The 14733-nt window shown below is 41.0% G+C and overlaps 1 protein-coding gene across 2 annotated transcripts in view; it reads left to right on the top strand.

The window, feature by feature from the left end:
• The first annotated feature begins 901 nt into the window (after positions 1-901).
• The window catches only part of jakmip2 (janus kinase and microtubule interacting protein 2), a 23520-nt gene continuing 9688 nt past the window's right edge, over positions 902-14733 (top strand). For both annotated transcript variants that reach the window (XM_015961414.3, XM_015961415.3), the window contains exons 1-10: positions 902-1034; positions 8582-8829; positions 8916-9170; positions 9268-9510; positions 9608-9817; positions 10431-10529; positions 10607-10753; positions 12358-12498; positions 12703-12759; positions 14601-14723. In XM_015961414.3, the coding sequence (XP_015816900.1) occupies positions 8701-8829; positions 8916-9170; positions 9268-9510; positions 9608-9817; positions 10431-10529; positions 10607-10753; positions 12358-12498; positions 12703-12759; positions 14601-14723 (1404 nt within the window). In that variant the 5' untranslated portion in view covers positions 902-1034; positions 8582-8700. The remainder of the gene's footprint in view (positions 1035-8581; positions 8830-8915; positions 9171-9267; positions 9511-9607; positions 9818-10430; positions 10530-10606; positions 10754-12357; positions 12499-12702; positions 12760-14600; positions 14724-14733) is intronic.

Below are 14733 nucleotides of genomic sequence, written 5' to 3'. Positions count from 1 at the left end.
AAAGCTACATAGTGTGGCAAAACACCAACCCAAGACGTTGGCCCACAGCAGATAGAAATAGCTGTTACTGAACTTGGTGGAGAATATCTGATGATGGAGAAGATGAAGTTTATCTTTGATGAGGACGTAAAACATGAGTGGAAAAACTGACAGAAATGAGTCAGAGTTGTTTTCTTTTGTTTGGTTTTTCACGTAATTCACTAACTGTGAAGATTCTCTACTTAAATTCAGTCAGTCTAGCGATCTGTCGTGGTGAAGAGAGAACTGAACCGTAAGGCAAAGCTCTCGTTTTACCGGTTGATCTACGTTCCTACCCTCACCTGGTCACGAGCTTTGGGTAGATTGAGACTGTGGATCCAAGCGGCTGAAATTAGTTTTCTCCACAGGGTGGCTGGGCTCTCCCTTAGAGATGGAGTGAGAAGCTTAGTCATCTGGGAGGGGCTTGAAGTAGACCCGCTGCTCCTCCACATCAAGAGGAGCCAGTTGAGGTGGCTCGGGTATCTGGTTAGGATGCCTCCCTGGTGAGGGTGAGGTGAGGAGACCCAAAGGAAGACTCAGGACATGCTGGAGGGACTATGCTTCTCAGTTGGCCGGGGAACGCCTTAGGATTCCCCTGGAGGAGCTGGCCCAAGTGGGGAGAAGGAAGTCTGCGCCTCCCTGCTTAGGCTGCAGTCCCCACGACCTGACTCTAGATATGCAGCTGAAAACGGCTGCTGGATGGATTAAAAATGAATAAAAAGGTTGAGATGTGGTTCTTATCTGTTTTGCTTTGGGCCCCAAAAGGACTAAGTCCGCCTCTGCAGGGAGGAAGCGCTTCAGGACCGAGCTAGCGGAGAACGCTGCTGCTGGTCTGAGATCAGTGAGCTCATTCTGGCTGCTGGGAGAGGAGGGCGGGGCTCCCAGTATCATCATCACCACCGGCCATCACCGCTTCATTGTACAAGCTGCTGCTGCTCATCCAGACATACGGTTGAAAAATAAAACCCAAGCCACGAAAACACCATGGGCAGAAGGCCGCTGGGATCCATCAGGAGGTGAGTCGTTTATTCTGCCTGTGTTTTGAACCGTCTGATCCGAGAGTTTGTGTCGGACTAGCGGGCCTGCTGGCTGGATCCACCCCCACAGCTGCATCTTTAGAAGATTTATCCAGCTGAGCCCGGACTAATATAACATGAAACACTGGTGTTTTAATTCGCCTCGTCAACGCGGTAAACGCGTGTTTGTGCGCAAGTATAGCAGCGGTGTAGCCCGCATCATGTCGGGTCGCAGCGCGCCGGCCTACACACCGAAGCCCTCTAGTGATGAAGATGAAGATGATCGGAAAGATGATGTCCGAGCTCAACCTTCCTACACACGACGGAATCTGACCCTGCGTGCATCTCACATTGATGCTGATTTAAACGCGTTTGTTGTGCAAATTAAATAAATAAAAAATAAGCAGCATCCGCGTTTGTTTGCGCTCCAATGATTGCACATTCAATAATTTATGGTATCCTGTATTCTATGTGGCCGTTTTTTATTGCTTGTTTTTCTGGTGAGCATTAATCGAGAGGATGCTGCAGTGATGCTGCAAGAGGATGCTGGTCATCTATCTGACTGGCAGGCTCAAGAGTCTGGAGCCTGCAGCCTTCAGGGTGTTGCACTGGTCTGTCCCGGTTTAACAGACGCTGGTGAGCTTCTGTTTCAGGATCAGCACTGATGTAGGCCACAAGTTGGATGTTTATAGATCACATTGAAAATCAACAAACAAAATGATGGCAATGTGACCTAAAAGCTGCAGGAAAGTTACTGTAAAAAGAGTTAAAGGTAACATTTTTAACACAGTTATTTTGAATTTGACAGCTTTAGCTGAACACAAAACATTTTACTTATCTAACGATCAACGATAAGGAAATGACCATAACATCGATTTCTGCTTACCAATCAACTGTCAGAGTTAATATTTGTTTACATAATAATAAAAACCAATTTAAGGCCAGAATCTGCAAGCCACTCTCTATGAATCATGACTTAAGTTTAATTTGTTTGGGATGATGTTGTGATGTAAGATGTTTAGGCAAAAATGGCCTTTAATCAGGTTGTTTGAGGTCATAAGGTCAAATTTGTAAAAGAAAAAACGCTAAAACAGAAAAAAAAGATCCATTATGAATCAGAATAAACATAAAATCGGTTGATAAATAAATAATAATCACAAATATTGCATTTATTCAAAATTATGTAGCACAGTTACTTATGAAAACTCACACAGTTCATTATTAATTTCAAAATAAGAGCATTGGGTGCCCAGAGCACTAAATTATGACCTGTGTTCATGTTGTCCATGTTCCATCCTTAATTATTTTAGAGACTGAATAATTGCCATCAGAAATAGAAACTTAAATCATCATCAAGTTTTATTTTGAAAGCACAAAGTGTTTAGAGCAAAACAGGAAGTCATTCCTGCAGGACTGACCCATGGATGCATGGGATATGGGACATATTGGGATTGTAAATAACCAGAGGAGTTTGTGTACAAATTAAAATTATGGTTCTGTAAAGATTTAGAATTAATATTGCATAAACATTCTACGAAACCCCACATCGGAGCTTTTAAGACTCCAGGAATCAACTTTGACCATGGCTTAGAAATGATCTACAACTTTTACACAAATGATTAATTTAACCCATCTGTTGCAGGTTCCTGTTTCTAATATCTGGCGTTAAGCTAGCTCTCCTACAGGTTTGGCATTTTGCTCAAACAGACCAGATTAAAGGCTTTTTTTTTGGCTTTTAAACTAAAATATAATCCAGACCTGCTTTACTCACGCCTAAACATACTTAGGCCTTACATCACAACATCATCCAGACTGATTAAACTTACGTTGCTTATTTACAATAAGGGGATGCTAGCATTCGTTTTTTGCTAAATCAATTGCATAACAAGGATTAGCAGGAAGCAGCCCTGAAACGTAGGAGTTTGTTTGCTGCAAAAAAGACCAGAGAGATCAAACCAGATGTGACACTCTTTGGAGTATTTAGGAACACGTGGATGGAATCACTAAACGAGTCTGGCTGTCTACGGCTGAGATTAGGCAACGCTGGCAACACGAGTGCTGCAGACCATTTCTAATAAACACATTATGTAATTTCTCACCTTTGTCTTGTGTCATAAAAGTTAAATATAAGCAGCCAGGCTGAATGGGACGTGAGGTATGGATGCTCCCTGTTAGCCTGATGGTGACTCAAAAGGTGTTTCTAGCACATCTTCACTGTTAATAAATGTGCTGATTTTTATTTTGTATAAAACTGACATTGCAGAATGTAAAAAAATCATTAAACTATGGAGCTTCTCAGAATCGTGCTGATCAGATTCCCCAAAAGTTGATGTAAAAGGTGCTGCTCAGTAGACCTTTAAGTGAGAAAATAACAAAAAGTAGGGATGCACGATATGTCAGCAGCAGTAGCTCAACCAGCTGAGCGGGTTGTCCAGTAATCGGAAGGTTGCAGGTTCGATCACGGCTCCGGACAGAGAATTCTGCTGTTGTGTCCTTGGGCAAGATATTTAACCTACCTTGGTGGTGGTCAGAGGGACCGGTGGCGCCTGTGCTCGGCAGCCTCACCTCTGTCAGTGCGCCCCAGGGCAGCTGCGGCTACATCGTAGCTCATCACCATCAGTGTGTGAATGAATGGATGATACACTGTAGTGTAAAGCGCTTTGGAGTCCTTACTCTGAGAGGTGCTTTACAAGTGTGGGTCATTTATCAATATCGGTATCGGCCGATGTTAGTAATTTTTTTACATATTGTATCGGTCCGATAAGTAAAACTGGGCCGATATTAACAAGCTGTGTTTTTTTTTACATCTTGTTTACGTTTGTGTGTCTGTTTCAGAGCCCAATGTTTAGTCATGTGACAGTGATTGTAATCATCTCAGAAGCATAAATGTGTTTGGTTTGTGTTTATTACAACGTAAATGTAAACACCATACACACATAAATATAATCACGTCTATACAAAATCTGCTGATTTCAGAAACGTGTGTGTGTGTGTGTGTGTGTGTGTGTATGCATGTGTGTGTGTGTGTGTGTGTATTTTATATACATACATTAAATATATACATTTTTATATATAATCTGTATAGGTAAATATTGGTTATCGGCCATAACAGAAAAATTTATATTGGTATTGGCATATTGGTGCGTCCCCAATAAAAAGCATTTATAATTTATTATGTAAATAGAAAAATCTTATTGAAGCAACTGAACCCGAGTGAAAAACTTAAATGACTAAATAAACCAAAAACTACTAACTTAAACAAAATTCCTCATGAATATTAGCCTGGCAAGCCAGACTATACATGTGAAGCTTTGCAAAGCAAGCATTTGGTCTAGTTCACCAGGCTACAAGAATATGGCAATTTAGGAAGAAAATGTATCAATGCTGTTACAATTATCTTAATATTATTTCAACATTTAAACTAATATCACATTAAATTACTGTACAATCCTATTACCCCAGATTTTATGTTGACCATTTTATTTGCTTTTACATTAAAGGGTTAGTTATTCATTTGCTGATTCCAATCACATTATTCCCAGCCAGCAAATATTTCCAATCTCTTCAATCAATCAATCAATCAATCAATCAATCAATCAATCAATCAATCAATCAATCAATCAATCAATCAATCAATCAATCAATCAATCAATCAATCAATCAATCAATCAATCAATCAATCAATATACTTTATTAATCCCAGAGGGAAATTAGAGTTTCAGTACACATAATTCAGAGATCAGACATACATAGGCAAGACACATGACAAGAATTGGTGACTGTGGCCATTCGCAACCCTGAGTCGCGCTACCTTAATAGAGATAAGAGGGTAACATGAGGATTGGTTCAGGTGGAGGGAAAAAAGAGGCACTTCAGAGCTACTCTCCAGCAGGACGGCATCTTTGCTCTGCAAAAAAACAAACAAACAAACAAAAAAAAAATAACACCTCAGACAGAGATATGCAACAGACTTCAGACAACATAACATAAGTGGCCACTAGGAGGGGTGGTATGGTGGGACTATCCCAGCTTCAGCTCCTGCAGAGCTATTATTAGAAAGAACTCTTGTGTTCTTTCTAATAATCTGGAATTGTTAGCAGACTATCTTGGGATATAAAACTTTAGCTAACTTCACCTTGAAGATAATTTATCCAGATTCTGGTATTTGAACGATAAAGTCTTTGAACTCTATGAAATTGTTTTTGTTTAACTTTAGCCTAATTCTTGGGCTCCTGGTGCCTCGTTAATATGTTTGATTTAATTTCATTACATTTCTGTCGCATTTTAACACTTTTGTATCCTTTTTTTTCTTCAGTTAAAGCACAGAACACAGCAACACTTTGAGATCTGATTGATAGTTTTGTGCCTGGAACTGATTGATTGATGTTCTTTCATTTCACTTTTAAATGATTTTGTAAAAATGTTTCAGCTTCTTCAAACAGCCTTAAATGACAACCTGCATCTCTTTCTGTCTATTTAACAAGGCCTGCCATCTTGCATCCTGGTTTTGAGTTATGTTCTTCAAAGCCCTCCTTCTCCTCTTAGCTCTTTTATCTGATTTCACATGTCTTATTATCACCATTCAATAAGAATTAAATCAGGTTATTTAGTAAAAATTCTCTTGTTCAAATCAGGCTTTTTTCATGTGTCCTACAGGACTGATAAGCTAATGGCTAGTCTGAGCACAGTCAAAACCAAAGTATAGTGTTCCTGTTTTAAAACATCATTCTTTAAAATTGTTTAAAGATTTCCGTAACATTCATACCTCAATTACAATCTAGATGATTTAAGGGTTTATAAAATAACATTTGCATGGACTACTGTGAAGCTTAGGCGATGGGAGCTGTTTTAAAACAACATCAATCTGCTTCAGAGCTGAGTCCATTTGGGCAAGCTATTTTAGCTCATTACAAAGCAGATTGCCAGCCTGGCAAGCCATCCTATGAATGTGAATATGTGGTCACACTGACAGATCTCAGTCACGGAGCAGAATCTACGGTTGTCTTTCAAACTGTCTCCACGTGCTATTGGACAACGGGCAACATGACGTACTCAATGCTACGGAAGTCAGTCAACGGGGCAGACCGCCGTACATTCATTCATTCATTCATTCATTCATTCATTCATTCATTCATTCATTCATTTTTATTCATTCATTTTTATCAAAGAAGATGCAATACATTCTTTTCTAAATCAAGGACTTAAGTACCTCTATCTGCTCAAATTGCCCAAAGTTGATGCCAAAGCTGTTTCAAACGAGCCGTCATCTTTTTTCCCCGCTCTGTCGCATGATCACACCCACCAAACCAACAGAGTGCTGTGACTGGCAAGGCACAAGTCTCGGGTTACCATGTCTGGTGTGTTCTCTGCAAACTGCTGTTTTTGCTCAAACTTTAACAAAAGCAGCAAAAATGAAGATTAAGAGAGCATCACCCTCTTACTAAAAGGGCTGTACATTATGAAAAGATGGTAAATAATGAGACCATGGTCTTGATTCAGAAAAGGGTAGAATGCCTCCTCCGGGTCAGGGATGTGGTCCTGCCCCAAGTGGAGGAGCTTAAGTATCTCGGGGTCTTGTTCACGAGTGAGGGAAAACTGGAGAATGAGATCGATAGGCGGATTGGTGCTGCATCTGCAGTGATGCAGGTGTTGTACCGGTCTGGCGTGGTGAAGAGAGAGCTGAGTCAGAAGGCGAAGCTCTCGATGTACCGGTCGATCTACGTTCCTACCCTCACCTATGGTCATGAGCTTTGGGTAGTGACCGAAAGAACCAGATCGCAGATAAAAGCGACCAAAATGAGTTTTCTCCACAGGGTGGCTGGGCTCTCCCTTAGAGATAGGGTGAGAAGCTTGGTCATTCGGGAGGGGCTCAGAGTAGATTCGCTGCTCCTCCACATCGAGAGGAGCCAGTTGAGGTGGCTCGGGCATCTGGTCAGGATGCCTCCTGGACGCCTCCCTGGTGAGGTTTTCCGGGCACGTCCAACCCGGAGGAGACCTAAATGTAGACCCAGGACACGGTGGAAGGACTATTTCTCTCACCTGGCCAAGGAACACCTCGGGATTCCCCCGGAGGAGCTGGCCCAAGTGGCTGGGGAGAGGGAAGTCTTGGCCTCTCGACTTAGGCTACTACACCCGCGACCCGACTCCAGATAAGCGGATGAAAATGGATGGATGGATGGATGGGTAAATAATGGTTTACCATTATGTAAAAAATACACAATTGATTATTTAATGTCTTTTTCTGTCACACGTTGCACTGTAAATGTCCTCGTTCCTGGAGCAACATGAAAACAATAAAATAATAGTTACGTAAATATGAGAAGTACAAAAATGTTAGTTACTAATAAAAAATAAATGGTTGAAATAGATCAGGTGAAGTGGTGATGGATCAAAAAGAAAGAAAACAATGGTTTTATTTTCTTTCTCATTTTTAGCGAAAGACTAGTGTAAACTGATTTTTATGTAAATGTTTTAACACCTCACATTTGGTACATGAGTACACGAGAAAACCATCAGAGTACATTCTGTGTTTTCTTCCCACCTTCACTGGAGGATTTCATTAGATGAGTTTTCTTTCTGACATCCTCCTCCAGATGCTTAGAAAGAAGAGAAGCCCTCTTTAAAAAGGTCCTGGAGTCACCACAGATCAATGAGCTAGAGCAGACTTAATGTGTTAGCTTTTCTAATCTGCAGCTCAAAATCTTGTTATGTCATCCCTCTGCAGATTATAAGAGACACATGCAACTCCAGTTAAATCTTCTTGGCAGTCCACAAAGTCTGTGTGTTTGTTGACAGATAATCAGATAACGTGTTTTTTGTTTAGCTGGGTGAACCTCTCGCTTTGTTTAAAGTTTGCCTGTACAGAAGGCATAGCCATCTGCTAAAGAGCAAGTTCACTGAGAAACCATTTTCTACTTCTATTTGAAAAACGATTGGTCACTCTGAGTTTCACATGCAGGCTGAGTGTGATAATAGTCTTTTATCGCTATTTCCTACGTTAGCAGAAATATCGAGAGAAAATATCGGGGAAACACTCGAATTAGAAAAAGGCCAGTCACATCTACGTCACACTGAAAATTAGCACTCATGGACTCACATCTTGGCTTGCGACAGGATAGGCTGTTGTTGATTTAGCATCCAGGAGAGAATAGAGCGCATTCCTGCTAATAGGAGCTAACCATTAGCATTAGCAACTTCACAGCACAGCAGAACCCTTTCTACCTTGTGTTATCTGTGGAGATAAAATATCAACGTTGCAAAGCAAACAAAATCAGTGGCAGAGGCACGTTTCAGTTAACCAATCAGAGGCAAGCTGCCCAGTTATTAGGAAATAATAATGAGTAATGTTGTTTTCTGCTCCCATGTCCTCCAACTAACTTCTACTACCAGAAACAGGAGGGCCAGAACTTTGTTTCCCATGAAGATCGTCTCAAAAGGCATTCATTTTATACTATAGAATTGAAAAAACAAGTCTATAACACAAACATGTGCATGTCATCACACAAATCCCTCACTGGTTGTCCATTTTTGCTTCTCTATCCTCCTAGCTCGAGTGTTTAACCGGAGAAGGATGAGGAGGAGGACCTGGAAATCCTGGGAGCACCTTGGAAAATTTTCATGAAGTCTCAATGAAAGCATTAGAAGAGCTTCTCTAGTTGTTCAAACTATGGCTAAGAAAAGCCGGACGAAGGGCGAGAAGCCCGAAGCGCTCATTTCTGCCTTACAGGCAGCCAACGAAGATCTCAGGTCCAAACTGACTGACATTCAGATCGAGCTGCACCAAGAAAAATGCAAGGTAGGCAATCCAGATAGTTTTCAAACCCAGCCATTAAAAACATGGAATCAAACGGTTTATTTGTCAATCAATGCTCCTTTGTATAGGTGAGCAAGCTGGAGCGCGACAAGGTGCAGGAGGTGAAGCGGGCGCGAGAGCAGGAGCAGCATCGCCACACCGCCATGCTAACGGAGCAGCGGGCCAAGTGGCACGAGGAGAAGCAGAAGGAGCTGCAGACACTCAGGGAAAACCTGACCCGGCAGCATGAGCAGGAGCTGGCCCGTCACGCCAAGATCAAAGACCAGGAGAACCAGAGGCTCAAAGCTGCTCTGAACGCCATGAGAGACGGTAGTGGAGAGAAGGCGAGTCAAAATTAGATTTCCATTTGTTTTATTGATTTGTAAAGCTAAGAGTTAACGGCTGTTTATGCTATGATCCTTAATGCAATCTCCTCTTCAGGTGCGCACAGCGCTGACTCTTGAAGCCAAAGAGGAGGCGAGGCGCTTCTTTGACCAGGAGAGAGTGAGGCTCCTGCAGGAGATTGGAGAGCTGAAGGCTGCCAAGAAGCAGACTGACGAGGCTCTGAGCAACATGATCCAGGCGGACAAGATGAAGGCCGGAGACCTGCGGGTGGAACACCAGCAGCATCAGGAGCAGATCTCTAAGATCAAGTGGGACTGTGAGAGGGACATCCGCCGACTGGTGGGCTCAGCTGCAAATTCACAACATTAGATGAAAAGGGTCATTTTTATTGAATGGTATCAAAAATAGAAACACTATCTTGTCGTCTTCGTGATAGGTCGATGAAATCAAATCTAAAGACCGCACCATTTTTGCTTTGGAGAAAGAAATGGAGTCAACAGCCGGCTGCTTACAGAAGCTTCAGCTTCAGAAGGATGCTTTGGATGAGCAACTGTTCCTCGTCAAGGAGGCCGAGTGCGGCCTGGGAAGCCCGAAACGAGAGATACCGGGCCGGGCCGGAGATGGAGCAGAACAATGTGGAAGCCCTGTAAGCAATCACCCATCTGGGTTTTAATCATTTCAAACCTCAAGTTTAGTCAAAAATAAAATGTTTATTGAAGGAGTCCTGTACAGGTTTACAGTCACAGAAATGCAGTGGTGCACAATTAAATTTCAGAAAGCTCTAAAGAAAAATGAAAAAATAAGTATTTTGAGATCATATTTTGAAAAACTGAATGACTTCCTGACATCAGCTGGCGAAACGTCTCAGGAATAAAAAGGTGGATAATCAAAAACATTGAAATAATCAAAAAGTTTGGATTTGTCCAGCTGCCGTCCTGCATAAAAGTGTATTGCTGTCCGATTATAGTTTTTGTTTAGTCGTCTTTCTTTCATTTTATTTTTCAACTTGTGGCTTCAGAAATGATTAAAACTGGATTAACGAGCCTCTGAGAGCAACTTTTGAACTCTTTAAAGTCACACAGGGATGTTTTTATAGGTCCTCTTTCATGCACACACTCAGCAGTACATAATACTGCAGTCTGTTGTTCAGTCTATGAGGTTTGAGATGTAGTTTTATCACAGCAGAGTGACATTAGACTTACAAAGTAAAGAAAAAGAGTGCTTGAACAAAACTGGATTTTTTTTTGTGTTTATTTCAGGACCTGAGGAGAAATCAGAGGCGTGTGGCTGAACTCAACTCAACCATTCGCAAGCTGGAGGATCGGAACTCGCTGCTGGTTGATGAGAGAAACGAGTTGGTAGGAGCAAATAATAACTTGATAAGCGCCCTTCTTTCTTCCAGGCTTTAATAAATACAAACATGTCTTTCCTACAGCTTAAGCGAGTTCGAGAGTCAGAAAAGCAGTGTAAGCCCCTGCTGGATAAGAACAAGCTGCTGAATAAGAGGAATGATGATTTGACCCAGACCATTCAGAAAATGGAGGAGAAACTGAAGAGCCTGATGAAGGAGAACTTTGAAATGGTCAGAAAAGATTCATTGTTATCACAGCGTTTACATGAAGGCTGATTAGTAGGACCGGGGTGTGAATTAGCAAGAATCTGGCGATATGATCACAATACCGAGGAGACAATACAATATGATGTGCTGCGATTAGTGGGTTAGGAATTTAACGCGTTAATTACAATTAAATTATTAGGAAAAAAGAACACGTAACAAATGTACCCCTTTGAACCCGAGCGCCTATCAATTGGGAGCAGGAAATTTTAGCATCACGATTTATGCCCTTCATAAAGCTGTACTTCTGACAAAACTGCAGAGCCTTCTCTACAAATAAACTCGTCATGACAAATTGCTTTTCATGAGGAAAATAATGAAAGAAAAAAATCAACTTTTTTATTGTTATGTTTTGTAGTTGGTAAAAAGCAGGCAAGCAGTAACTTGATCTATATGAACTTTATTATAGCAGGATGGACAAGCGTACACACAGCATTCGTCTTGTAACTGTCGGCAGAACTTCCCCTGAACTCTATGCTACACCTTTATATATAGTAGCAGTGCTCTGCTGCCACCTAGTGTTCAGTTCAGTACACAAAATGTACAATGTTCCATGTCAATTTACGCTTCATCCACTTCCCAACAAATCCCACAACTTTATAATGAGACCAAAGTAATCAAATAAACCTTGTGGTTACATAAATATACTCATTAAAATGTGGGTGTGTTATTTGTGCCTCACTAACAATATTTTTTATTTAAAAACAGCTTGGGTGCAAATTGTCTTCATTGATTAAAACGTGATTAATCAGGGTTAATGAATTACAAAGCCTTTAATTAATCAGATCAACCTTTTTTTTTACCAAGTCCCAACCCTAATTACGATACTAAAAGCCAGATTATATTTGCAAATTTTAAGATGGAATTTAATTAGCAAACTCAGACCAGATGTTTCCACACATCCAGTGTCATCGCAGGATCTCAGTGGTCCATCAGAATGAAGGTGGTAAAAACTGCTGCCAGAGTGTAAATTGCACCACACAAAAGAAATACAGCAAATATTTGCTGACCCCCCCCCCCCCCGTAAAAAATTGATCTACACTGCTTTTAACCTCCTGGGACACAAACTTGTATTGGCTTGATTTAAAAAAAAAACATTTCTAGCTATTACAGATTAGTTGACTGTAGTTAACAAAAACAAAGTTACAAACATTTAAATTCAATTTAAAATTAAATCAATAAAAATGCTGTCAAATATCCTAAAAAAGAAAGACAACAATTTTTTTAATTAAAGTCATATAAAGTGTTTATAAATCATAAAAAAAAGGTCAAAGTAGAAGAGAATGAAATTTTAAAGTGCAAAAAGCCAATATCCACATATGTGGAACAGGGCCTTAGGAGGTTAAATATTCATTCAGTATTATAAATTTAGATATCACAATATTTCAAAGTATCGCAATATTTCCCTATTGCTAGACCAGTCTTCATATTATCTCTCTCTCTGTGTGTGTGTGTGTGTGTGTGTGTGTGTGTGTGTGTGTGTGTGTGTGTGTGTGTGTGTATGTGTGTGTGTGTGTGTGTGTGTGTGTGTGTGTGTGTGTGCGTGCGTGCATGCCTGTGTGTGTGTGCAGAAGGAGAGAATAAGTTCCCATCCTCCTCTGAAGAAGTTAAAGTCCCTGAATGATCTGGACCAAGCCCAGGATGACCAGGAAATAGCTTTTCTCAAACTTCAAGTCTTGGAGCAACAGAACATAATCGACGAACTGACGAGGGTATGTTCATTCAAGCCCTACTTTGTTGCTTTGTAACAATTTCACTTACACATTTCTACATGATAAAATGGAATAAATAACCTGCAAAAATGATGGAGGCTCACATTTTTAATTGGTTTTATTGGTAATTGACATGATTGAGTCTTCACTAATGTTGTGGTTTGTGTGGTATGTTTTCATGTGTCTTCATTTGTGTGTTTCCAGGACCGTGAAAAATTACTACGGAAGAAAAGGCATAAAAGAAGTTCAAGGCCAATAAAGGTACAAAGGATGTGTCTGTTACAGTAAAACACGCACATTAAAGGGACTTTACGGAGTTTTGAATTTTTATGCTCGTGATTGCCCCCTCAGGCCAAAAGCGTAACGGCAGCTTCAATAGTAGGCTCGTGCGCGCATGCTGTACGTGCACACTCCTTTAGGAAAATAACCACTGAGACAGTCAGCTCCATGTGTGTGTGTGGCCTGGAGGACAGAGGACAGGAGAACGCGCAGCCAAATAATTAAATAATTTGGTTCTGTACGTTTATCTTCAGCACAGCCGACAAAGGTTTAAGATGGGTCAGTCCGTCAGCTTCACAGTGCTTCCCTTCCCTTGCTTGAAAAATTGGTCCAAAATGAAAGTTGAACCCACATCTTTTTTATCTGTGAATTCAATGCCGTTCGACCAGTCTCAAATAAAAATTTGGGCATCTTACTGTAAAAAAATACACCATTAATGTAAAAAATAAACACTAAATAAATTTGGTTCACATCTAGATTCGACCCGGATCTCCCACATGGAAGTCCTTCATCTTACTATAGTGAGCTAAAGCAGCCCATAACATCATCTGTATCTGTAGCTTTTATATCCTTGATGACAGCTGAAACAACGTTCAAAGAACGGTTCGGAGCGAAAATGGCTATTTTGTTGCTAATTTGCAGGAAATATCTAGAAAAAAGTAGCTAAGGGTCCTCAGAAATGTAGCTAGGTTCATCACTAGGCGTTAGGAACAGCGACAAAGTCGCTGAGTTGGCACTACCTCACTCTCTGCTGCTAAAGCTACTGATAGCAAATGCTACGGGCTATGCCTGAGCGTGAACGCGCATGAAGCAGCCTGCTCGACCCGAGCAGCTCTCTTTTTTTTCTGTGATTTTACAGAAAACAGGCAATCACAGTAAAAATGCCAGGGCTCATTCTACAGGACCAGGGCATTGCAGGAGAATGTATGACGAAGAAATTTATTATTTCTATACATGTTTTGGCTGTCAAACTTCCATAATGCCCCTTTAATAAATAACATTGACCAATGATGTCTAAAATAGCATGTGCTGCTACTCAAAAGCAGCAGTGGCACTATGGAGAGTACAACATGACAAAGATTGTAGTCAGGTTTCCACTAAAGGAGTTCCAAGAAATTTCTGGGAGGGGAAGCTGACGGGGAATATTATATGGCTCGGTCCTCTCAGCCGTTGTGTTGGCTCTTTCAGAACTTTTCTAACCCATGTTGCAAGCTGTGAATGATGTCACTGATCAGCATTAAAACACATCCACAGACATTAATAACATTAAAGTTTTTTTCTGTCAAAGTACGCCATAATTTGATCTACTCAGGGGACAACAAGAGTGGCTGTGTGATGAAATAAGCCGCGTTCATTGGCCAGAAGATATGTTTTTTTTAACACAAAGTGCCGTGAATTACAGCGTTGTGGGGAGATCTTTTATTTTAAAGCAGCTTATTGTCTTTTCCTTTCATTCTGCTTCACCAGCAACTCTTCAAATTCTACAAATGTTGACTGTTTAGCGATGTCTGCTGATGTCATTCCCTACCGAGTTACAATCAATCAGCATGAGATAAGCACCAGTCCCGCCCAACGACTCTACTGGGCCATTTCTGAGTACATACCCCAGTTTACGTACTAGGCTGGCCCTGAAATTCCCTGGAAAGTGGTCCTTTCAGGAAGACCTAGTGAAATGGAGACGCACACAGCCCTGTAATGTTTGGTATAATTACCCTGATGTTCCGATAGAAACTGACCTTTTTTTAGAGTACAAAAAAGGCATAAACAGTAGAAAATGACATTAAAATTGATCAAATCTATATTTTTACCTTGTTTTTATCAAGAGGCACGTTGTAGTAGACACCTTCTTTGGGTACGATGAAGAGTCAATGGACTCTGAGACATCCTCAGTGGCTTCATTTCGCATGGACCGAACCCCGGCCACTCCTGATGAGGACCTTGGTGAGGTAAGAGCTT

The sequence above is a fragment of the Nothobranchius furzeri genome, chromosome 10, assembly GCF_043380555.1.
Source record: "Nothobranchius furzeri strain GRZ-AD chromosome 10, NfurGRZ-RIMD1, whole genome shotgun sequence".
Classification (NCBI taxonomy): Eukaryota; Metazoa; Chordata; class Actinopteri; order Cyprinodontiformes; family Nothobranchiidae; genus Nothobranchius; species Nothobranchius furzeri.
Note: the sequence above shows the minus strand (reverse complement) of the source record. Positions and strands in the feature narration are given on the sequence as shown.